This window comes from Scyliorhinus canicula, chromosome 1 (genome assembly GCF_902713615.1).
Source record: "Scyliorhinus canicula chromosome 1, sScyCan1.1, whole genome shotgun sequence".
In the NCBI taxonomy this organism is placed as follows: Eukaryota; Metazoa; Chordata; class Chondrichthyes; order Carcharhiniformes; family Scyliorhinidae; genus Scyliorhinus; species Scyliorhinus canicula.
The window spans coordinates 161,236,215-161,259,745 of NC_052146.1; the positions used below are offsets into that span (position 1 = coordinate 161,236,215).

Below are 23,531 nucleotides of genomic sequence, written 5' to 3' on the forward strand. Positions count from 1 at the left end.
CTACGTCAATACCGGATGGTCCATTCAGTTTCATTCCCATTTGACCTCCTTGTCATTTGACACAACTGAGTGGCTTGCTAAGAATTTCTGAGGGCACTTAAGAGTCAACCATTTTTTTGCTGTGATACTGGAGTCACATGTAGACCAGACCAAGTAAGATTAGCAAATTTCCTTCCCCACAAGGCATTATTGAACCTGATGGGTCTTTATGACATGGTCATAATTGGACATTTAATTCCATATTTTTATTGATTGAATTCAAAAGCTACCATAAGAACTAAGAGCAGGAGTGGGCCATCTGGCCCCTCGAGCCTGCTCCACCATTCAATGAGATCATGGCTGATCTTTTGTGGACTCAGCTCCATTTTCCGGCCCGAACACCAAAACCCTTAATTCCTTTATTCTTCAAAAAGCTATCTATCTTTACCTTAAAAACATTTAATGAAGGAGACTCAACTGCTTCACTGGGCAATGAATTCCATAGATTCACAACCCTTTGGGTGAAGAAGTTCTTCCTAAACTCAGTCCTAAATCTACTTCCCCTTATTTTGAGGCTATGCCCCATAGTTCTGCTTTCACCCGCCAGTGGAAACAACCTGCCCGCATCTATCCTATCTATTCCCTTCATAATTTTATATGTTTCTATAAGATCCCCTCCGCATCCTTCTAAATTCCAACGAATACAGTCCCAGTCTACTCAACCTCTCCTCGTAATCCAACCCCTTCAGCTCTGGGATTACATAGAACATAGAACGATACAGCGCAGTACAGGCCCTTCGGCCCTCGATGTTGCACCGACATGGAAAAAATCTAAAGGCCATCTAACCTACACTATGCCCTTATCATCCATATGCTTATCCAATAAATGTTTAAATGCCCTCAATGTTGGCGAGTTCACTACTGTTGCAGGTAGGGCATTCCACGGCCTCACCACTCTTTGCGTAAAAAACCCACCTCTGACCTCTGTCCTATATCTATTACCCCTCAATTTAAGGCTATGTCCCCTCGTGCTAGCCACCTCCATCCGCAGGAGAAGGCTCTCGCTGTCCACCCTATCTAACCCTCTGATCATTTGTATGCCTCTATTAAGTCACCTCTTAACCTTCTTCTCTCTAACGAAAACAACCTCAAGTCCATCAGCCTTTCCTCATAAGATTTTCCCTCCATACCAGGCAACATCCTGGTAAATCTCCTCTGCACCCATTCCAAAGCTTCCACGTCCTTCCTATAATGAGGCGACCAGAACTGTACGCAATACTCCAAATGCGGCCGTACTAGAGTTTTGTACAACTGCAACATGACCTCATGGCTCCGGAACTCAATCCCTCTACCAATAAAGGCCAACACACCATAGGCCTTCTTCACAACCCTATCAACCTGGGTGGCAACTTTCAGGGATCTATGTACATGGACACCGAGATCCCTCTGCTCATCCACACTACCAAGAATTTTACCATTAGCCAATATTCCGCATTTCTGTTATTCTTTCCAAAGTGAATCACCTCACACTTCTCCACATTAAACTCCATTTGCCACCTCTCAGCCCAGCTCTGCAGCTTATCTATGTCCCTCTGTAACCTGCAACATCCTTCCGCACTGTCTACAACTCCACCGACTTTAGTGTCGTCTGCAAATTTACTCACCCATCCTTCTGTGCCCTCCTCTAGGTCATTTATAAAAATGACAAACAGCAACGGCCCCAGAACAGATCCTTGTGGTACGCCACTCGTAACTGAACTCCATTCAGAACATTTCCCATCAACTACCACTCTCTGTCTTCTTTCAACTAGCCAATTTCTGATCCACATCTCTAAATCACCCTCAATCCCCAGCCTCCGTATTTTCTGCAATAGACGACCGTGGGGAACCTTATCAAACGCTTTACTGAAATCCATATACACCACATCAACTGCTCTACCCTCGTCTACCTGTTCAGTCACCTTCTCAAAGAACTCGATAAGGTTTGTGAGGCATGACCTACCCTTCAGAAAACCATGCTGACTGTCCCTAATCATATTATTCCTATCTAGATGATTATAAATCGTATCTTTTATAATCCTCTCCAAGACTTTACCCACCACAGACGTTAGGCTCACCGGCCTATAGTTACCGGGGTTATCTCTACTCCCCTTCTTGAACAAAGGGACCACATTTGCTATCCTCCAGTCCTCTGGCACTATTCCTGTAGCCAATGATGACCTAAAAATCAAAGCCAAAGGCTCCGCAATCTCTTCCCTGGCTTCCCAGAGAATCCTAGGATAAATCCCATCTGGCCCCGGGGACTTATCTATTTTCACCTTGTCCAGAATTGCCAACACTTCTTCCCTACGCACCTCAATGCCATCTATTCTAATAGCCTGGGTCTCAGCATTCTCCTCCACAATATTATCTTTTTCTTGAGTGAATACTGACGAAAAGTATTCATTTAGTATCTCGCTTATCTCCTCAGCCTCCACACACAACTTCCCACCACTGTCCTTGACTGGCCCTACTCTTACCCTAGTCATTCTTTTATTCCTGACATACCTATAGAAAGCTTTTGGGTTTTCCTTGATCCTACCTGCCAAAGACTTCTCATGTCCCCTCCTTGCTCGTCTCAGCTCTCTCTTTAGATCCTTCCTCGCTTCCTTGTAACTATCAAGCGCCCCAACTGAAACTTCACGCCTCATCTTCACATAGGCCTCCTTCTTCCTCTTAACAAGAGATTCCACTTCTTTGGTAAACCACGGTTCCCTCGCTCGACCCCTTCCTCCCTGCCTGACTGGTACGTACTTATCAAGAACATGCAATAGCTGTTCCTTGAACAAGCTCCACATATCCAGTGTGCCCAACCCTTGCAGCCTACTTCTCCAACCAACACATCCTAAGTCATGTCTAATGGCATCATAATTGCCCTTCCCCCAGCTATAACTCTTGCCCTGCGGGGTATACTTATCCCTTTCCATCACTAATGTAAAGGTCACCGAATTGTGGTCACTGTTTCCAAAGTGCTCACCTACCTCCAGATCTAACACCTGGCCTGGTTCATTACCCAAAACCAAATCCAATGTGGCCTCGCCTCTTGTTGGCCTGTCAACATATTGTGTCAGGAAACCCTCCTGCACACATTGTACAAAGAATGACCCATCTAATGTACTCGAACTATATCTTTTCCAGTCAATATTTGGAAAGTTAAAGTCTCCCATAACAACTACCCTGTTACTTTCGCTCTTTTCCAGAATCATCTTCGCCATCCTTTCCTCTACATCCCTAGAACTATTAGGTGGCCTATAGAAAACTCCCAACAGGGTGACCTCTCCTTTCCTGTTTCTAACCTCAGCCCATACTACCTCAGAAGAAGAGTCCCCATCTAGCATCCTTTCCACCACCGTAATACTGTCCTTGACTAGCAGCGCCACACCTCCCCCTCTTTTGCCCCCTTCTCTGAGCTTACTAAAACACCTAAACCCCGGAACCTGCAACAACCATTCCTGTCCCTGCTCTATCCATGTCTCTGAAATGGCCACAACATCGAAGTCCCAGGTACCAACCCATGCTGCCAGTTCCCCTACCTTATTTCGTATACTCCTGGCATTGAAGTAGACACACTTCAAACCACCTACCTGAACACTGGCACCCTCCTGCGAAGTCAAATCTGTGCTCCTGACCTCTATACTCCCAATCTCCCGTACCCCAAAACTACAATCCAGGTTCCCATGCCCCTGCTGAATTAGTTTAACCTCGTGAATCTCCTCTGCACACCCTCCAGTGCCAGTATGTCCTTTCTCAAGTAAGGAGACCAAAACTGAACACAATACTCCAGGTGTGGCCTCATTAACACCTTATACAATTGCAGCATAACCTCCCTAGTCTTAAACTCCATCCCTCTAACAGTGAAGGACAAAATTCCATTTGCCTTCTTAATCACCTGTAAACCAACTTTCTGTGACTCATGCACTAGCACACCCAGGTCTCTCTGCACCGCAGCATGCTTGAATATTTTATCATTTAAATAATAATGTACTGAATGATCAGTTGAGCTGCTTGCAGAAAAATACTTTTCACTGTACCTCGGTACAAGTGACAATAAACAAATCCAATCCGATCCAATCCAATAATCCCGTTTGCTGTTTGTCAACATTGTATTCCATCTGCCAGACCCTAGCCCATTCACTTAACCTATCCAAATCCCTCTGCAGACTTCCAGTATCCTCTGCACTTTTCGCTTTACCATTTATCTTAGTGTCATCTGCAAACTTGGACACATTGCCCTTGGTCCCCAACTCCAAATCATCTATGTAAATTGTGAACAATTGTGGGCCCAACACGGATCCCTGAGGGACACCACTAGCTACTGATTGCCAACCAGAGAAACACCCATTAATCCCCCCATTTGCCGTGGTGGAATTTCTACCCGGGTTCCCAGCGCGTTAGGGTCTCTGGATTACTAGTCCACTGACAATACCACAATGCCGCCACCTAAGATCAAATCAGCAATGCCAATTCATTAAAATTTAGCAAATGTGGTGGGAGCAATAACTTTGTTTCCCTTCTTTGCAGTGATTAGTATTCAACGAGAACCTGTATCCGCTGTGTCAAGTGATATCAGCTTCCCAATGAAAGGCAGGAGAGGAATGAAGGATTGGGCGAGAAACTCGGAAGACAAACTTTATATTCCAAAAGAGGTTTTCATGCTTTCTTCTTCAGGTACAAGCAATTCATGTTGTTATTAACCAGCATTGTTATTATTGTGATGCCATGGGCTGTGATACATGTCTCTCAGAACTTCATAGATGCTTGAATCAGTTGAAATCTTGCGTCGTTTTATTAAATAGTTTGTTCCATAAAAGTTCTTCTGCATTAATCTGTGGAAAAACATTAGTCCCAAGCCATTGCCCAGTGATATATTCCATATTAGACCAGGTGAGAGTATTTCTCTGTGTGTTTGTTTTCATGCAAAGTTGCCGGCAAGTATATAACCGTTCCCTACCTGCCACATAATCAGTTTTGTAGCTAGTAAATGCAGGCATGATAAAGCTCCTGCCCTAGTTATGTTACAGTGGCTGTCGACAAGAACAGATTATCAGGTTATTAATTTATTGACAGTTTTTTAATGGTATATATTTAGAGTACCCAATTCATTTTTCCAAGTATGGGGTAATTTAGCATGGCCAATCCACCTACCCTGCACATCTTTGGGTTGTGGGGGCGAAAGTGGTTAGCGCTGCTGCCCACAGCACCAGGGCCCGAGTTCAATTCCGGCTTTGTGTGAGTGTCTGTCTCGAGTTTTCACTTTCTCCCCCCCGTCTGCGGTTCCTCCGGCTGCTCCAGTTTCCTCCAACAGTTGAGATGTGCAGGGTATGTGGATTGGCCATGATAAAATTTTCTTTCAGTACCCAGGGATGTACAGGTTAGGTGGGGTTACGGGGATAGGGCGGAGGAGTCGGATTTAAGGGACTCTTTCAGACGGTCATTGCAGGCTCGATGAGCTGAATGGCCTCCTTCTGCACCGTACTGATTCTAAGATTATCCCGTCTCGTTCATGGCTGGACCCGTTGCAAATGAGAATGGAAAATTTGGTGTTACAGCCAAAATTCCATTAACTTTCAGCAGCGGTCCCCCAACTAGACTGATCACCTGTAATGCTCGAGGGTTAAATGAAATGAAAATCGCTTATTGTCACGAGTAGGCTTCAATAAAGTTACTGTGAAAAGCCCCTAGTCGCCACATTCCGGCGCCTGTCCGGGCAGGCTGGTACGGGAAATGGGCCGGTCCAGAGGGCACGTGTGTTCGCGCATCTTAGGGGACTGAAGGTGGACGTGGTAATGTTGCAGGAGACGCACCTTAGAGTAACTGACCAGATTAGATTGAGGAAAGGCTGGGTCAGTCAGGTCTTTCACTTGGGACTGGATTCAAAGACTAGAGGGGTCGCGATCCTGATCAATAAGCGGGTGGTGTTTGAGGCGGGTCAGCACATTATGGTCAGTGGGAAACTGGAGGGTGTGTAGGTGCTATTAGTAAATGTGTATGCGCCAAATTGGGATGATATGGAGTTTATAAAGAGGATGCTGGGGAAGTTTGGTCATGGCAGGGGGACTTGAACACAGTTATGGACCCTGGCTTGCACCGGTCAAGCTCGAAAACAGGCAGGGTGCCAGCAATGGTAAAGGAACTAAAAGGGTTCATGGAGCAGATCGGGGGGGTGGATCCATGAATGTTTGGGCATCCGAGGGTGAAGGCGTTCTTCTTCTACTCACACGTACATGTACTCCCGGATCGATTTCTTCGTTTTGAGCAGGGCCTTACTGGCTGGGGTGGTGGACACGGGGTACTCGGCGATCACAATCTCAGACCATGCTCCACACTGGGTTGATCTGCAGGTTAGTAAAGACAGTAACCAGGGCCCGCATTGGAGGTTAGATGTGGGACTTTTGGCTGATGAAGGGGTGTGCGAGCGGCTGAGGAAATGTATTCAGAATTACCTGCAGGTCAACGACACGGGGGAAATTTCAGCAGCGATGGTCTGGGAAGCACTGAAGGAGGTGGTCAGAGGGGAGCTGATCTCGATACGGGCCCATGGGAGAAGGTGGACAGGGCAGAGACGGACCGACCGGTAAAGGAGATACTGCAGATCGATAGGAGGTATGCCGAGACCCCAGAGGTAGGGCTTTTAAGGGAACGGCGGAGGCTACAGGCGGAGTTTGGCTTGTTAACCACAGGGAGGGTGGTGGAGCAGCTGAGAAAGGTGAGGGGGGCAATCTATGAGTAGGGAGAGAAGGCCAGCAGAATGCTTTCCCAGCAGTTTAGAAAGAGGGAGGCAGTCAGGGAGATAGGAAAAGTAAATGACGGAGATGGGAACCTTATTGGAGATACAGCAGGGGTGAAAAAGGCGTTTAGGGATTTCTACAGTAGGCTGTATAGGTCGGAACCCCTACGGGGCTGGAGGGGATGAGGCACTTCTTAGGGGGGCTGAATTTCCCAAAGGTGGACGGGGAGCTGGTAGAAGGGCTGTGGGCCCCGATCGGGTTGGAAGCGATAGTGGAGGGTCTGAAGGCCATGCAGGTGGGTAAAGCCCCGGGGCCGGATGGAAAGTGCACCCAACTAGAGCTCACAGACCGCATGGTTCGGTTGGAGCGGCAGTTGGATGCACTTAGGAGCATGCAGGTGGCGGAAAGCGTCATAGATAGCAGTTATATAAATGTGGTCACACCCAAAGTTCAGGCAGAGAAGTAGGAAGGAACTTAAGCAAGGAGTCAGGAGGTCTAGAAGAGGTCACGAAAAGTCATTGGCAAATAGGGTTAAGGAAAATCCCAAGGCTTTTTACACGTACATAAAAAGCAAGAGGGTAGCCAGGGAAAGGGTTGGCCCACTGAAGGATAGGGAAGGGAATCTATGTGTGGAGCCAGAGGAAATGGGCGAGGTACTAAATGAATACTTTGCATCAGTATTCACCAAAGAGAAGGAATTGGTGGATGTTGAGTGTGGAGAAGGATGTGTAGATAGCCTGGTTTACATTGAGATCCAAAAAGACAAGGTGTTGTACGCCTTGAAAAATATTAAGGTAGATAAGTCCCCAGGGCCTGATGGGATCTATCCCAGAATACTGAAGGAGGCCAGAGAGGAAATTGCTGAGGCCTTGACAGAAATGTTTGGATCCTCACTGTCTTCAGGTGATGCCCCGGAGGACTGGAGAATAGCCAATGTTGTTCCTTTGTTTAAGAAGGGTAGCAAGGATAATCCAGGGAACTACAGGTCGGTGAGCCTTACGTCAGTAGTAGGGAAATTACTGGAGAGAATTCTTCAAGACAGGATCTCCTCCCATTTGGAATCAAATGGACGTATTAGTGAGAGGCAGCATGGTTTTGTGAAGGGGACGTCGTGTCTCACTAACATGATAGAGTTTTTCGAAGAGGTCACAAAGATGGTTGATACAGGTAGGGCACTAGATGTTGTCCATATGGACTTCAGTAAGGCCATTGACAAGGTCCCTCGTGGTAGACTGGTACAAAAGGTGAAGTCACACGGGATCAGGGGTGAGCTGGCAAGGTGGATACAGAACTGGCTAGGTCATAGAAGGCAGAGAGTAGCAATGGAATGGTGCTTTTCTAATTGGAGGGCTGTGACTAGTGGTGTTCCGCAGGGATCAGTGCTGGGACCTTTGCTGTTCGTAGTATATATAAATAATTTGGAGGAAAATGTAACTGGTCTGATTAGTAAGTTTGCAGATGACACAAAGGTTGGTGGAATTGCGGATAGCGATGAGGACTGTCAGAGGATACAGCAGGATTTAGATCATTTGGAGACTTGGGCGGAGAGATGGCAGATGGAATTTAATCCGGACAAATGTGAGGTAATGCATTTTGGAAGGTCTAATGCAGGTAGGGAATATACAGTGAATGGTAGAACCCTCAAGAGTATTGAAAGTCAAAGACATCTAGGTGTACAGGTCCACAGGTCACTGAAATGTGCAACACAGGTGGAGAAGGTAGTCAAGAAGGCATACGGCATGCTTGCCTTTATTGGCCAGGGCATTGAGTATACGAATTGGCAAGACATGTTGCAGCTATATAGAACCTTAGTTAGGCCACACTTGGAGTATCGTGTTCAATTCTGGTCGCCACACTACCAGAAGGATGTGGAGGCTTTAGAGAGGGTGCAGAAGAGATTTACCAGGATGTTGCCTGGTAGGGAGGACATTAGCTATGAGGAGCGGTTGAATAAACTTGGTTTGTTCTCACTGGAATGACGGAGGATGAGGGGTGACCTGATAGAGGTCTACAAAATTATGAGGGGCATAGGCAGAGTGGATACTCAGAGAATTTTCCCCAGGGTAGAGAGGTCAACTACTAGGGGTCATAGGTTTAAGGTGCAAGGGGCAAGGTTTAGAGGAGATGTACGAGGCAAGTTTTTTTACACAGAGGGTAGTGGGTGCCTGGAACTCGCTGCCAGAGGAGGTGGTGGAAGCAGGGACGATAGTGACATTTAAGGGGCATCTTGACAATACATGAATAGGATGGGATAGAGGCATACGGACCCAGGAAACGTAGAAGATTTTAGTTTAGACGGGCAGCATGGTCGGCACGGGCTTGGAGGGCCGAAGGGCCTGTTCCTGTGCTGTATTTTTCTTTGTTCTTTGTTCTTTGGGTACCCAGTGGATTTTTATCAAAAGTTCTCTGGGATATTGGGGCCGGTGTTGATGAGGATGTTCAATGAGGCAAGGGAAAGAGGGGTGCTGCCCCCGACGATGTCACAGGCCATGATTTTGCTGATTCTGAAGCGGGACAAGAACCCGGAACTGTGTGGGTCCTACAGGCCGATATCCCTTTGAATGTGGTCGCCAAACTACTGGCCAAAATTTTGTCCTCCAGGATTGAGGATTGTGTTCCGGACGTTATTGGGGAGGACTAGACGGGTTTGTTAAGGGTAGGCAGTTGGTGGCCAATGTAAGAAGGTCGTTAAGTGTGATCATGATCCCCCGGAAGGTAGGGAGGTGGAGGTAGTGATTGCAATGGATGCAGAAAAGGCTTTTGATCAGGTAGAATGGGATTATCTGTGGGAGGTACTGGGACGGTTCAGATTTGGGCGGGGCTCTATTGACTGGGTCAGGTTGCTGCATCAGGCTATTTTGGCAAGTGTACGGATGAATAGGACAACATCGGACTATTTTAGACTGCACCGGGGGACGAGACAGGGATGCCCCCTCTCCCCACTGTTGTTCGGGCTAGCTTTGGAGCCGTTGGCAATTGCTCTGTGAGCCTCAAGGGGCTGATCCGGGGGAGTGTGTGGAGCACAGAGTCTCGCTCTATGCAGACGACCTGCTTCTGTATGTATCGGACCCATTGGAGGGAATGGAAGAAATCATGAGGATTTTAGGGGAATTTGGCCGGTTTTCGGGGTACAAACTAAATATGGGGAAAAGTGAGATGCTTGCGGTCCAAGCGAGGGGACAGGAGAGGCGATTGGGGGAGCTTCCGTTTAGATTAGTAGGGGGAAGTTTTCGGTACCTAGGCATTCGAGTGACGTGGGAATGGGACCGGCTGCATAAATTAAATCTGGCCCGGCTAGTAGACCAAATGAAGGATGATTTTCGGAGATGGGACGCGCTCCCGTTGTCATTAGCTGGGAGGGTGCAGATGGTGAAGATGACGGTCCTCCTGAGATTCATGTTCATGTTTCAATGTCTCCCCATCTTTTTTCCGCGGTCCTTTTTTAAACGGGTCAACAAAGTGATCTCTGGCTTTGTTTGGGCGGGCAAGACCTCGTGGGTAAGGAAGGTAATGCTTGAGTGGAATCGGGGAGAGGGCGGGCTGGCACTGCAAAACATTAGTAACTATTACTGGGCGGCGAATATAGCCATCAGGAAGTGGGTGATGTGGGAGGAGTCGGCATGGGAGCCTATGGAGGAGGCTTCATGCAAGGGCACCAGTTTGGGGGCATTGGTAACTGCGCCTCTGCCGTTCCCGTCAGTACGGTACTCCACCAGCCCCGCGGTGGTGGCGGCCCTGAGAGTCTGTGGGCAATGGAGGAGACATGTGGGAGAAGAGGGAGCATCGGTCTGGTCCCCAATCTGTAATAATCACCAGTTTGCCCAGGAAGTATGGATGGGGGGTTCCGGATGTGGCGGAGAGCAGGGATTGAGAGGATGGGGGATATGTTTATAGAGGGGAGCTTTCCGAGTATGAGGGCGCTGGAGGAGAAGTTGGCGAGGGGAAACAAATTCAGGTATCTGCAGGTGCGGGACTTCCTACATAAATAGGTGTCAACCTTCCCGCTCCTACCACTAAGGGGGATTCAGGACAGGGTAGTTTCCAGAGGGTGGTAGGAGAAGGGAGAGTCTCGGACATTTACAAGGAACTTATGAGGTCAGAGGAGATGCAGACCAAGGAGTTGAAGCATTAGTGGGAGGAGGAGCTGGGAGGAGAGATAAAGGATGGTCTATGGGCGGACGCGCAGTCAGGGCCTACTGACCGACGGGCGGGCCTCTCGTGGTGGGGGCCTGTTTTGCTCCGAGCGGCCCCTGTAGCCCTACGCCATGTTGCGTCGGGGCCGGCGCGAAGAAGGGAGCTACTGTGCATGCGCGCAGTGGCATGCGCGCATTCGTGCCAGTCGCAGCATGCATGCGCAGACCCGCGGCGTCCATTTGAGTGCCGTGCTGGACCCCTGTACGGCAGAGGATCGCTACACGTAGCAGTCCGATGGCACGTTAAATTCTCCAGTTTTTACAACGGTGTCAACACTCTGCCTTTAGTTGGGAGAATCCAGCCCAATGTACTTCTCTCTATCCCACTCTTATATTCCCCTTCCAAGGATTGATATCCCTCACTGGGTATTGGGGCAAAAAGGAGATCCACAGTGTTTACAATGAAGCGCTGACAAGATTGGAAAGCCTGGTACTTTTTACTCACTGAACAGAAGGTTATTGCCAACTGCTTCTCTGAAGCTTATGAGAAAATGGGTCTTCCTGTATACAGCCAGGAAACTAAGGCCACCTCCAACCTGCTACCACAGCAAAACACCTCCCCAAGCACTTTCCCAGCATCGAGGTGCTAATCACTCATTAAGAAGTCTTACAACACCAGGTTAAAGTCCAACAGGTTTGTTTCAAACACGAGCTTTCGGAGCACGGCTCCTTCTTCAGGTGAATGGAAAGGCTTGTTCCAGAAATGTTTATATAGACACAGTCAGAGATGCCCCGGAATGCGAGCACCTGCAGGCAATCAAATCATCAAAGATGCAGAGAGAGAGGTAACTCCAGGTTAAAGAGGTGTGAATTGTCCCAAGCCAGTTCAGTCGGTAGGCCTCTGCAAGTCCAGGCTTGTTGGTGGGGGCCTGGATACTACTGCAAAGAAGTATACCGACCTACTGCAAAGAAGTATACCGACAACTCGACAACCAGGAACACTACAGGCAGTTACCCGCAGATCCAACCAAGGAACACATCCGCCAACTCAGCAGACTGATCAAGACCTTAGATCCAGACCTTCAGAACACCCTACGTGCTCTCATCCCACGTAATCCCCGCATTGGAGATCTCTACTGCCTCCCGAAAATACACAAGGCCAACACACCAGGCCGTCCTATCGTTTCAGGCAATGGGACCCTGTGTGAGAACCTCTCTGGCCACATCGAGGGCATCTTGAAACCCATCGTACAAGGTACACCCAGCTTCTGTCGCGACACGACGGACTTCCTACAGAAACTCAGCACCCATGGACCAGTTGAACCAGGAACATTCCTCGTCACAATGGATGTCTCGGCACTCTACACCAGCATCCCCCATGACGACGGCATTGCTGCAACAGCCTCAGTCCTCAACACCGACAACTGCCAATCTCCAGACGCAATTCTGCAACTCATCCGTTTCATTCTAGACCACAACGTCTTCACCTTCGACAACAAATTCTTCATCCAGACGCACGGAACAGCCATGGGGACCAAATTTGCACCTCAATATGCCAACATCTTCATGCACAAGTTTGAACAGGACTTCCTCACCACACAGGACTTTCAACCGATGCTATACACCAGATACATCGATGACATTTTTTTCCTTTGGACCCACGGCGAGACATCACTGAAACGACTACACGATGACATCAATAAGTTCCATCCCACCATCAAACTCACCATGGACTATTCTCCAAATTCAGTTCCATTCTTGGACACACTCGTCTCCATCAAGGACGGTCACCTCAGCACCTCGCTTTACCGCAAGCCCACAGATAATCTCACGATGCTCCACTTCTCCAGCTTTCACCCGAAACACATTAAAGAAGCCATCCCCTATGGACAAGCCCTCCGTATACACAGGATCTGCTCAGACAAGGAGGAGCGCAACAGACACCTACAGATGCTGAAAGATGCCCTCGTACGAACGGGATATGGCGCTCGACTCATTGATCGACAGTTCCACCGCGCCACAGCAAAAAACCGCACCGACCTCCTCAGAAGACAAACACGGGACACCACTGACAGAGTACCCTTCGTCGTCCAGTACTTTCCTGGGGCGGAGAAACTACGACATCTTCTTCGCAGCCTCCAACACATCATCAGCGAGGATGGACATCTTGCCAAGGTCATCCCCACACCCCCACTACTGGCCTTCAAACAACCGCGCAACCTCAAACAAACCATTGTTTGCAGCAAATTACCCAGCCTTCAGAACAGCAACCACAACACCACAAAACCCTGCCAGGGTAATCTCTGCAAGACATGCCAGATCATCGACATGGACACCACCATTACACGTGGAAACACCACCCACCAGGTACGCGGCGCATACTCGTGCGACTCGACCAATGTAGTCTACCTCATACGCTGCAGGAAAGGATGTCCCGAAGCGTGGTACATTGGCGAGACCATGCAGACACTGCGACAACGAATAAACGGGCATCGTGCGACTATCAACAGGCAGGACTGTTCCCTTCCAGTTGGGGAACACTTCAGCAGTCAAGGACATTCAGCCTCTGATCTCCGGGTCAGCATTCTACAAGGAGGCCTTCAGGAGACGCGACAACGCAGAATTGCTGAGCAAAAACTTATAGCTAAGTTCCGCACGCATGAATGCGGACTCAACCGGGATCTGGGATTCATGTCGCATTACATTCGGCCCCCACCAACAAGCCTGGACTTGCAGAGGCCTACCGACTGAACTGGCTTGGGACAATTCACACCTCTTTAACCTGGAGTTACCTCTCTCTCTGCATCTTTGATGATTTGATTGCCTTCAGGTGCTCGCATTCCGGGGCATCTCTGACTGTGTCTATATAAACATTTCTGGAACAAGCCTTTCCATTCACCTGAAGAAGGAGCCGTGCTCCGAAAGCTCGTGTTTGAAACAAACCTGTTGGACTTTAACCTGGTGTTGTAAGACTTCTTACTGTGCTCACCCCAGTCCAACGCCGGCATCTCCACATCATGGCTAATCACTCATGACAAGCTTTGCTGGGCGGGACATGTTGTTCAATTTTTTTTTTCCACATGCAGGATGTGGGCTTTGCTGGCTAGGCCAGCATTTGTTGCCCATCTCTAATTGCCCATGAGAAGGTAGTGGAGAGTTGCCTTATTGAACCGCTACTGTCCATGTAGTATAGGTACATACATTGCTATTACGGATGGAGTTCCAGGAATTTGACCCAGCGACAGTGGAGGAATGGCAATATATTTCCAAATCAGGATGGTGAGTGACTTGGTAGGGAATCTCCAAGTCGTGGTGTTCCCATATGTCTGCTGCTCTTGCCCTTCTAGATGGAGGTGGTTGTGGATTTGGAAGGTACTGCCCAAAGAGACTTGGTGAGTTCCTGCAGTGCATTTTGGAGATGGTAAAAATGGCTGCTACTGTGCGCCGGATGTGGAGGAAGTGAATGTATTTGGAAGGGGCACCAATTAAGCAGGCTGCTTTGTCCTGGATGGTGTCAAGCTTCTTGATTATTGTTGGAGCTGCACTCATCCAGGCAAGTGGGGAGTATTCACCACACTCCTGACTTCTGCACTGTAGATGCCGAACAGGCTTTGGAGAGTCAGAGGGTGAGTTACTCACCACAAGATTCCTAGCCCCTGACCTGCTCTTATAGTCACAGTATATATATGACTAGTCCAGTTCAGTTTGTGGTCGATAGTGAGGGATTCAGTGACGGTAATGCCGAGGGGCGATTGTTTGATTCTCTCTTATTAGAGATAGTTATTGCCTGACACTTGTATAGCGTGAATATTATTTGCCACTTGTCAGCCCAAGCCTAGATATTTAGATATTATCCAGGTCTTGCTGCATTTACACATGGACTGCTTCAGTATCTGAGGTGTTGCCATTGGTGCTGAACATTATGCAATCATGAGTGAACATCCTTATGTTGGGCAGAATGTCATTGATGAAGCAGTTGAAAATGGTTGGGCCGAGAACAATACTTTGAAGAAGTCCTGCCGTGATGTTCCGGGACTGAGATGACTGACCTCCAACAACCACAACTATTTCCTTTGTGCTAGATACGTATCCAACCAGTGGAGAGCTTCCCCCTTAATCCCATTGACTCCAGTGTAGCTAGGGCTCCTTGATGACATGCTAGGTCAAATGTTGCCTTGATGTCAAGAGCCTCACCTCACCTCTGGCATTCAGCTCTTTGTCCATGTTTAACCAAGGCTGAAATGCCCGAGTAACAAGATCCCAAGCAAGTAGCTATATTTTAAAAATCATTCCAGTGGAGTTGTGGTTAAGCTTAAAGGTGTTTGACATCAGAATAGTCTGAATAAATGAGTCTGATTCCAAGTAAAGAAAACTTGACAAGTCTTTTGAGATGGTTGAATCCAAAGATGTGCAGGTTAAGTGGGGTTACGGGAATAGTACTGGGGACGGGCCTAGGTAGGGTGCTCTTTCTGAGGTCGGTGCAAACTCGATGGGCTGAAAGGCTTTCTTCTGCACTGTCGGAATTCTATGGTTCTAACGCCATCAATTTGGAAAATTTCTTTACTATCCATTTGACTTTAGGACCTGTGATAGAGAGTGCAGAACCATCCCACAAAAACAAACTGTGAACATGGAATTGGAAAAAGAAATTAGTGCTTGGGACTGGGCAAATTAAAGTCTAATGGGTGTTAAATTTGAGATGACGCTAAAAAGAAAAAGAAGCAATCAAGATTGGTTTGCATGGTCAGCTTCACTTGTCCTTTTGCTTCAAGCATTAAACTTTCATGGCAATGACCAGAAGAGATTTTATGATTGAAACAGATGGATATTGGTAAGGTTTTTCTCAGTAATAAAAAAATCTTCAATTTGACTTTCAGACAGAAAATCTGAGAGCATCTTTTGAACTCACTTTATGTAATTTTAAAGAAATTATGTAATCAGAACTGGCCTTTGAGAAGACTTATAGTAAAATAGAGTAAAGTTTGCCATTTAACGAATCCTACTTGACTGGCCCTACAGCAAATGGTTCTCTTCTTTGGAAATGATAATATTGATAAACTGCTTTGTATACATTATCGATGTTGAAGATTTTAATCATTGCCAAATTAAAATGCTTAAAGCTAACATTAAAAAAAGTACCATGTGGGACTTCCAGTGGAGGCCACAAAGTGAACGGTCGCATATAAGGTGGCTCCTGCTTGGGATTTGGTTTTTGGCCCTTTTTGTCCATTAAATGGGTTCTGTTCAGGTGTAAAAATGGTGAAGGTGGAGAATTTGGATTTCTCCGACGTGGGATGTCAAGGTTATAACACGAGGAATAAATCGAGCAAGGAGTCCTCGTCTGACTCAGAAGGCCCTTGTGTCGCAGGAGGGGAGAAAATAGTGCAGGTCTCTGTGTCATCATTGCCCTCTCAGTGGACAACTGAGAGGCTGGTGGAATTCTTGGTGGAGGAGTTTAGGAACCAGGCAGGCAGTCACGGACAATCTGACAAAGGTGATTGAGTCCATTCATGCAGTTCTGGGCAGGGTGGAACAATGGTTGAGGTACAGGGCCCAACGATTCGTAAGGTGTAGGAGACGGTCACAGACCATGGTGATTGGATTGCCCCCTCGGAGGCAGAGGTGGCAATGTTGGTGGAGGGGCAGAAGACATTGAAGGCCAAGGTCAATAACCTGGAGAATCGCTCTCGGCATCATAATTCGGGGACTGTTGGGCTGTCGGAGAGCATAGAAGGTGCGAATACCACGGACTATGTGGCGAAGATGTTTGTTAAGCTGGTAGGGAGGGGGTCTTCGCAAACCCTCCCGAAATGGACCGGGCCCATCGGTTGTTGTGACAAGGTGCTCAGATCTAGGTTGCCACCACGGGCAATCATAATCCAACTCCACAGGTATTTGGATAAAGAAAAGATCCTCAGGTGGACATAAAGGCACTCGAGAATGTAAATGGGAGGGCCACACTGTCAGAATCTACCAGGACATTGTGCAGAACTGGCAAAAAGGCGAGCGGAGTTTAACAAGGCGAAGGCGACTCTTACAAGAGCAAAGTGAGCTTGAACTGGTCTACGTGGCTCGCCTGCGGGTCACATTCGAAGACAGTGACCATTGCTTTGACATGCTGGAGGAGGCAAATTACTTTTCAAAGAAACATCGACTGGGGGAAGTTTGAATGAGGTAGTTGGTTGCACCTGAGTGTTGGGCTTTTACTTTCTTGCTCATTGTATTTATCATGTCCTTTATCTTATATCCAGGTTATTGGTGTTACGTTTCTCATAATATTGTTAAAGATGTTGAGGGGGAAAGAGTGGGTGTGGGTATTGGTTTGTATAATGTTCAATATTAAACTTGGATTCGGGTTTGCTGATTTATTTTGTGGATAACTCGCATTTTTCCCCAGATGGAGGTCACGATGCTGGCAGAGATGGTAATTAACGGGAGTGAAGTGGGGGGGAGAAACGTGTCTATTTACCTGGGAGGGTGGGGGGTTTGTTTCATTTGTTTGTTGAGGTTAAAAGCCTCGGGTAGTTAGGATTTCTTTGCTTGAGGTGGGGGTTGTGGTAGTGGGGTGGATTGTTTGTTTGGGGCTCATGAGGGGATGAGGCAGATGAGAGGAGGGGTTGCAGGAGGGACAGACTGCTGACAATGAAGGTTTCTTTGTTAAGATATTTATTTGAGTGGGGTGGCGTCATCCATTTTGGGTGGGCCTGGAGCTGAGGTGAGGTGGGGCCCTGTCGGACTATCTTGTGGGTGGGATCAAGAGGGTGCTCGTGCCATCCCCAACCTGGACTCATATCAGTTAATCATGGGAAAGGGCTTTAATTTTGTGCTTGATCTCAATTTAAATAGGTTGTTCCCCAAGTCCTTTGCAACTTTGGGGTTTGCAAAGGAGCTGCTAGAGTTTGTGGAGCTGGACCCGTGGAGATTCAGATACCTGATGGAGAAGGAGTGTTCCTTCTTTTCAAATGTACCCCGGGTCTACTCTCATACTGATTTTTTTGTAATGGCTCTCATTATTCCCTGGGTGAGGGCAATATGGTGGCACAGTAGGTTAGCCCTGCTGCCTAACGGCGCCGAGGTCCCAGATCCCGGCTCTGGATCATTGTCCATGTGGAGTTTGCACATTCTCCCCGTGGGTTTCGCCCCCACAACCCAAAAAATGTGCAGGCTAGATGGATTGGCCACGCTAAATTGCCCCTTAATTGGAAAAAATTAATTGGGTAATCTAAATTTATTTTTAAAAATTATTCCCTGGGTGGTGGCAGCAGAGTATTCGGCAATTATCACACCCGGCCATGCTTCACATTATGTGGATTTGTGTTTGGAGACGGGCTGCACTCAGCGGCCCCATGGAGATTGGATACAGCGTGGCTCGCAGACAAGGAGATTTGGGAGAGGATAGCTTCTGCTATTGGAACTTATGTGTAGTTAACAAGAACGAGGAGGTCTTACCTTCTCATGTTCTGGGAAGCACTAAAGGAGGTATCAGGGGGTGGGGGGGGTAGTTAATTTTGATTAAAACTCACATGGGTACGTCTAGTAGGGTGGAGAGGCAGAGGTTGGTGAAATCCATCGTTGAGGTGGACTTCAATACTCTGCTGCACTATTTGCAGAGCTGTTGGTGGAGAGGAAGACGTTTCAATGGAGTTTGAGTTGGTGTTGACGTAGAAGGTGGTTAGTCAGATTTGTTATACGAGAGGGACATTTTGCGATTATGGGAAGAATGCCTTTGTTGGCTTATCAGCTGAAGCAGCAGCTGGCCTCTCGGGAGATAACACAGGTTAGGGACTCAGGGGGAGGGTTGATTTCTGCTCCAGAAAAGGTCAACAGGGTATCTGAGTCCTTTTACTGGGGTTATGCAAGTCGGCGACTCTGGAGGAAGACTCGACTATGGTACAGTTTCTGGATAGGTTAGTGGTGGAATGAGAAAGAGGGCAGAGCTAGATGCGCCACTCTGCTGGAGGAAATAATGAAATGTATTTCTTCAATGCTGTTGGGGAAGGCACGGGCCCGGATGGATTCCCTGTGGAATTTTGTAAAATGTTTACAACTACGTCGGGGCCACATCTGTTGGACATGCTTAACGATTCTTTGTCCCAGGGGGTGTTGACGGCCACACTGGTAGGCATCAATCTCCTTAATCTTGAAAAAGGATGACGATCCTGTGCAGTGTGGGTCATAACGTCCCATTTCTCTGTTGAATGCTAATGCAAAGCTGTTGGCGAAGGTGTTGCAAACTCGTTTGAAGGGCTGCCTGCCAGGGTAATTTCTGAGGATCAGGCAGCGCCAGGGTCCCAGGTTCGATTCCCGGCTTGGGTCACTGCCTGTCCGGAGTCTGCACGTTCTCCCGGTGTCTGCGTGGGTTTCCTCCGGGTGCTCCGGTTTCCTCCCACAAGTCCAGAAAGATGTACTGTTAGGTAATTTGGACATTCTGAATTCTCACTCAGTATATCCGAATAGGCGCCGGAATGTGGCGACTCGGGGCTTTTCACAGTAATTTCATTGCAGTGTTAATGTAAGCCTATGTGTGACAATAAAGATTATTATTATCTTTTTGAGATATTGGCGCAGCTTGGCTTTGGGCCTAAATTCATTTTGTGGATTATGCTTTTGTACAGGGTCCCACTGCAAGTGTTCACACCAATGCATTAAGCTCAGGCTATTTTCAGTTGTACAGGGTACAGGGCAATGATGTCCACTTACCTCGTTACTGTTTGTTTTGGCGATCAAGTCGTTGACTATCGCACTTAAGTCGACAGCTGGGTGAAAGGGTATAGAGAGGGGATGTCGGGAGCATAAGATGTTCTGGACACAGATGACTTACTGTTGCATGTCACAGACCCTCTCGCTAATGTGGGAAAGATAATGGGAGTGCCAAGAAGGTTTGGTTCCTTCTCAGGATATAGATTGAACGTGGGTAAGAGGGAGGTTTTTCCTATGAACCCTCCGGGGAATGGAGCCGATACAACATAGAAAAATACAGCACAGCACAGGCCCTTCGGCCCACGATGTTGTGCCGAACCTTAGATTATCATAGAATTTACAGTGCCGAAAGAGGCCATTCGGCCCATCGAGCCTGCACCGCCTATCGGAAAGAGCATCCCACCCAAGGTCAACACCCCCACCCTATCCCCACAATCCAGTAACCCCACCCAACACTAAGGGCAATTTTGGACACTAAGGGCAATTTATCATGGCCAATCCACCTAATCTGCACATCTTTGGACTGTGGGAGGAAACCGGAGCACCCGGAGGAAACCCACGCACACACGGGGAGGACGTGCAGACTCCGCACAGACAGTGACCCAAGCCGGAATCGAACCTGGGACCCTGGAGCTGTGAAGCAATTGTACTATCCACAATGCTATCGTGCTGCCCTTAAGAACAAATTAATCTACACTCCATTATTCTACCGTAATCCATGTACCTATCCAATAGCCGCTTGAAGGTCCCCAGTGTTTCCGATTCAACTACTTCTACAGGCAGTGCATTCCATGCCCCCACTACTCTCTGCGTAAAGAACCTACCTGTGACATCCCCCCTATATCTTCCACCATTCACCTTAAATTTATGTCCCCTTGTAATGGTTTGTTCCACCCGGGGAAAAGGTCTCTGACTATCTATTCCCCTGATGACCTTATAAACCTCTATCAAGTCGCCCCTCATCCTTCTCCGTTCTAATGAGAAAAGGCCTAGCACCCTCAACCTTTCCTCGTAAGACCTCTTCTCCATTCCAGGCAACATCCTGGTAAATCTCCTTTGCACCTTTTCCAAAGCTTCCACACCCTTCCTAAAATGAGGCGACCAGAACTGCACACAGTACTCCAAATGTGGCCTTACAGCTGCATCATCACCTCACGGCTCTTAAATTCAATCCCTCTGCTAATGAACGCTAGCACACCATAGGCCTTCTTCACAGCTCTATCCACTTGAGTGGCAACTTTCAAAGATCTATGAACATAGTCCCCAAGATCTCTCTGCTCCTCCACATTGCCAAGAGCCTACCATTAACCCTGTATTCCGCATTCATGTTTGTCCTTCCAAAATGGACAACCTCACACTTTTCAGGGTTAAACTCCATCTGCCACTTCTCAGCCCAGCTCTGCATCCTATCTATGTCCCTTTGCAGCCGACAACAGCCCTCCTTACTATCCACAACTCCACCAATCTTTGTATCGTCTGTAAATTTACTGACCCACCCTTCAACTCCCTCATCCAAGTCATTAATGAAAATCACAAACAGCAGAGGACCCAGAACTGATCCCTGCGGTACGCCACTGGTAACTGGGCTGCAGGCTGAATATTTGCCATCCACCACCACTCTCTGACTTCTATTGGTTAGCCAGTTTGTTATCCAACTGGCCAAATTTCCCACTATCCCATGCCTCCTTACTTTCTGCATAAGCCTACCATGGGGAACCTTATCAAATACCTTACTAAAATCCATGTACACTACATCCACTGCTTTACCTTCATCCACATGCTTGGTCACCTCAAAGAATTCAATAAGACTTGTAAGGCAAGACCTACCCCTCACAAATCCGTGCTGACTATCCCTAATCAAGCAGTGTCTTTCCAGATGTTCATAAATCCTATCCCTCAGTACCCTTTCCATTACTTTGCCTGCCACCGAAGTAAGACTAACTGGCCTGTAATTCCCAGGGTTATCCCTATTCCCTTTTTTGAACAGGGGCACGACATTCACCACTCTCCAATCCCCTGGTACCACCACTGTTGACAGTGAGAAATCTGGAGAGATTTCCCTTCAACTGGCCATGGCTAGTTTTAGGTACCTGGCAATATGAGTGGCTAATGATGTTAATGGTAAGATACTGGCATGTATAGAAGATTGGCTGACCAGCAAAAGGCAGACAGTCGGGATAAATAGGGGCCTCCTCAGGATGGCAACTGGTGACCAATGGTGTGCTTCGGGTTGATGTTGGGACCACAGCTTTTCACAATGTACATTGACCATCTGGAAGAAGGAATTGAGGGCACTGTTGCTAAGTTTGCAGATGACACAAAGATATGCATAGGGACAGGTAGTATTGAGGAAGCAAGGGGGGTGCAGAAGGACTTGGACAGGCTGGGAGAGTGGCAAAGAAGTGTGCAATACGTTCACGGAGGTAGAAGTCCCTTCACCAGAATTCCTTTTATTTATAAAACTACAGCCAAACAACCAAGTGCATTCAGCTTGCTGTCTGCGCTGGGAGTGCAGAGGTTCTGACACTCCCTGTTATATACAGAGAAAGAGGTTCCCTGATTGGACCACTAATCAGGGAACTCGTATTCTAATTGGCCAATCTCAAAGGTCTGGCCTAAGTCATTGCAAAGTGGCAGATGGAATACAATGTGGAACAGAGTGAGGTTATGCACTTTGGTAGGAAGAATGGAGGCATAGACTATTTTCAAAATGGGAAAATGTTTAGGAAATCAGAAGCACAAAGGGACTAAGAAGTCCTACTTCAAGATTCTCTTAAGTTTAACGTGCAGGTTCTGTCGGAAGCCAGGAAAGCGAATATAATGTTAGCATACATGTCAAGAGGGCTAGAATACAAGAGCAGGGATGTACTTCTGAGGTTGCTTAAGGCTCTTGTCAGACCCCATTTGGAGTATTGTGAGCCGTTTTGGGCCCCGTATCTAAGGAAGGATGTGCCTACCCTTAAAGGTGATAGAGAGGAAGTGATAGAGACGACCGTCCGCCTCGAAGGCAGTGTATGGACGGTCCGATTTATGAATGGGCAGCTGGTGGCAGGTGGATTTTAAGTCAATCGTCGAGAAGACCTGGTACTGCGCAATCTGATTGACCATATCAGATATGCATGGGAGGGGGTACGCGTCGAGCTGCGTTTACCAATTGATGGTCTGGCTGTAGTCCACGACAATTCTCTACTTCTCCCCAGTTTTAACGACTACCACTTGAGCTCTCCAGGGACTGTTGCTGGCCTCGATGATACCCTCCTGAAGCAGCCGCTGGACCTGATGAAGGTCCTGTCCTGGGTGCTGTACTGTCTGCTCCTGGTGGTAACGGGTTTCCAATCCGAAGTTAGATTGGCAAAGAGGGAGGGGGGTCGACCTTTAGGTTGTGTGGACGAGTGTGGTCGAGCGTCACCGAGGCGAGTTGCGGTTGATCGTCACTGGTGTCAGAAGACAGAGAGCTTTGGGGCCCCGGTCGTGTAATGTCGTCGGCGTCCATGCCCCGTGGGGAAGACAAGATCCTGCGGGAGACAAAATGGCGGCGCCCATGGGCCGCACGTTGCTGGAGCTGAACAAGATGGCAGCGCCCATGGGCCGCACGTGGACTGAGGGGGGGAAGATGGCTGCGCCCACTGGTCGGTCGCGGCCCCGGGGGATGAAGATGGCAGCGCCCACTGGCTGCACGTGGTCTGGGGGGATGAAGATGGCTGTGCCCACTGGCCGCGCGTGGTCCCGGACGAAGATGGCGGCGCCCATTGTGCGTGTGTCAGGGGTGAGGCGGCGATCGTGGTGACTGCGTGGGCCTGGCACACTGCGGTGAAGTGGCCCTTCTTGCTGCAAGCCTTGCAAATGGCGGTGTGTGCCGGGCAGCATCGGCGAGGGTGTTTCTGCTGGCCGCAGAAGTAACATCGGGGACCCCCGGGGTGCGCGGATTGGCGTGTGGTGCAGGCGTATTGGC

At 48.2% G+C, this 23,531-nt stretch overlaps 1 protein-coding gene across 11 annotated transcripts in view; it reads left to right on the top strand.

The window, feature by feature from the left end:
* Positions 1-23,531, top strand: part of adgrb2 (adhesion G protein-coupled receptor B2) — a 1,298,770-nt gene that overhangs the window by 764,354 nt on the left and 510,885 nt on the right. For all 11 annotated transcript variants that reach the window (XM_038801790.1, XM_038801818.1, XM_038801834.1 and 8 more), the window contains one exon: positions 4,540-4,686. In XM_038801790.1, the coding sequence (XP_038657718.1) occupies positions 4,540-4,686 (147 nt within the window). The remainder of the gene's footprint in view (positions 1-4,539; positions 4,687-23,531) is intronic.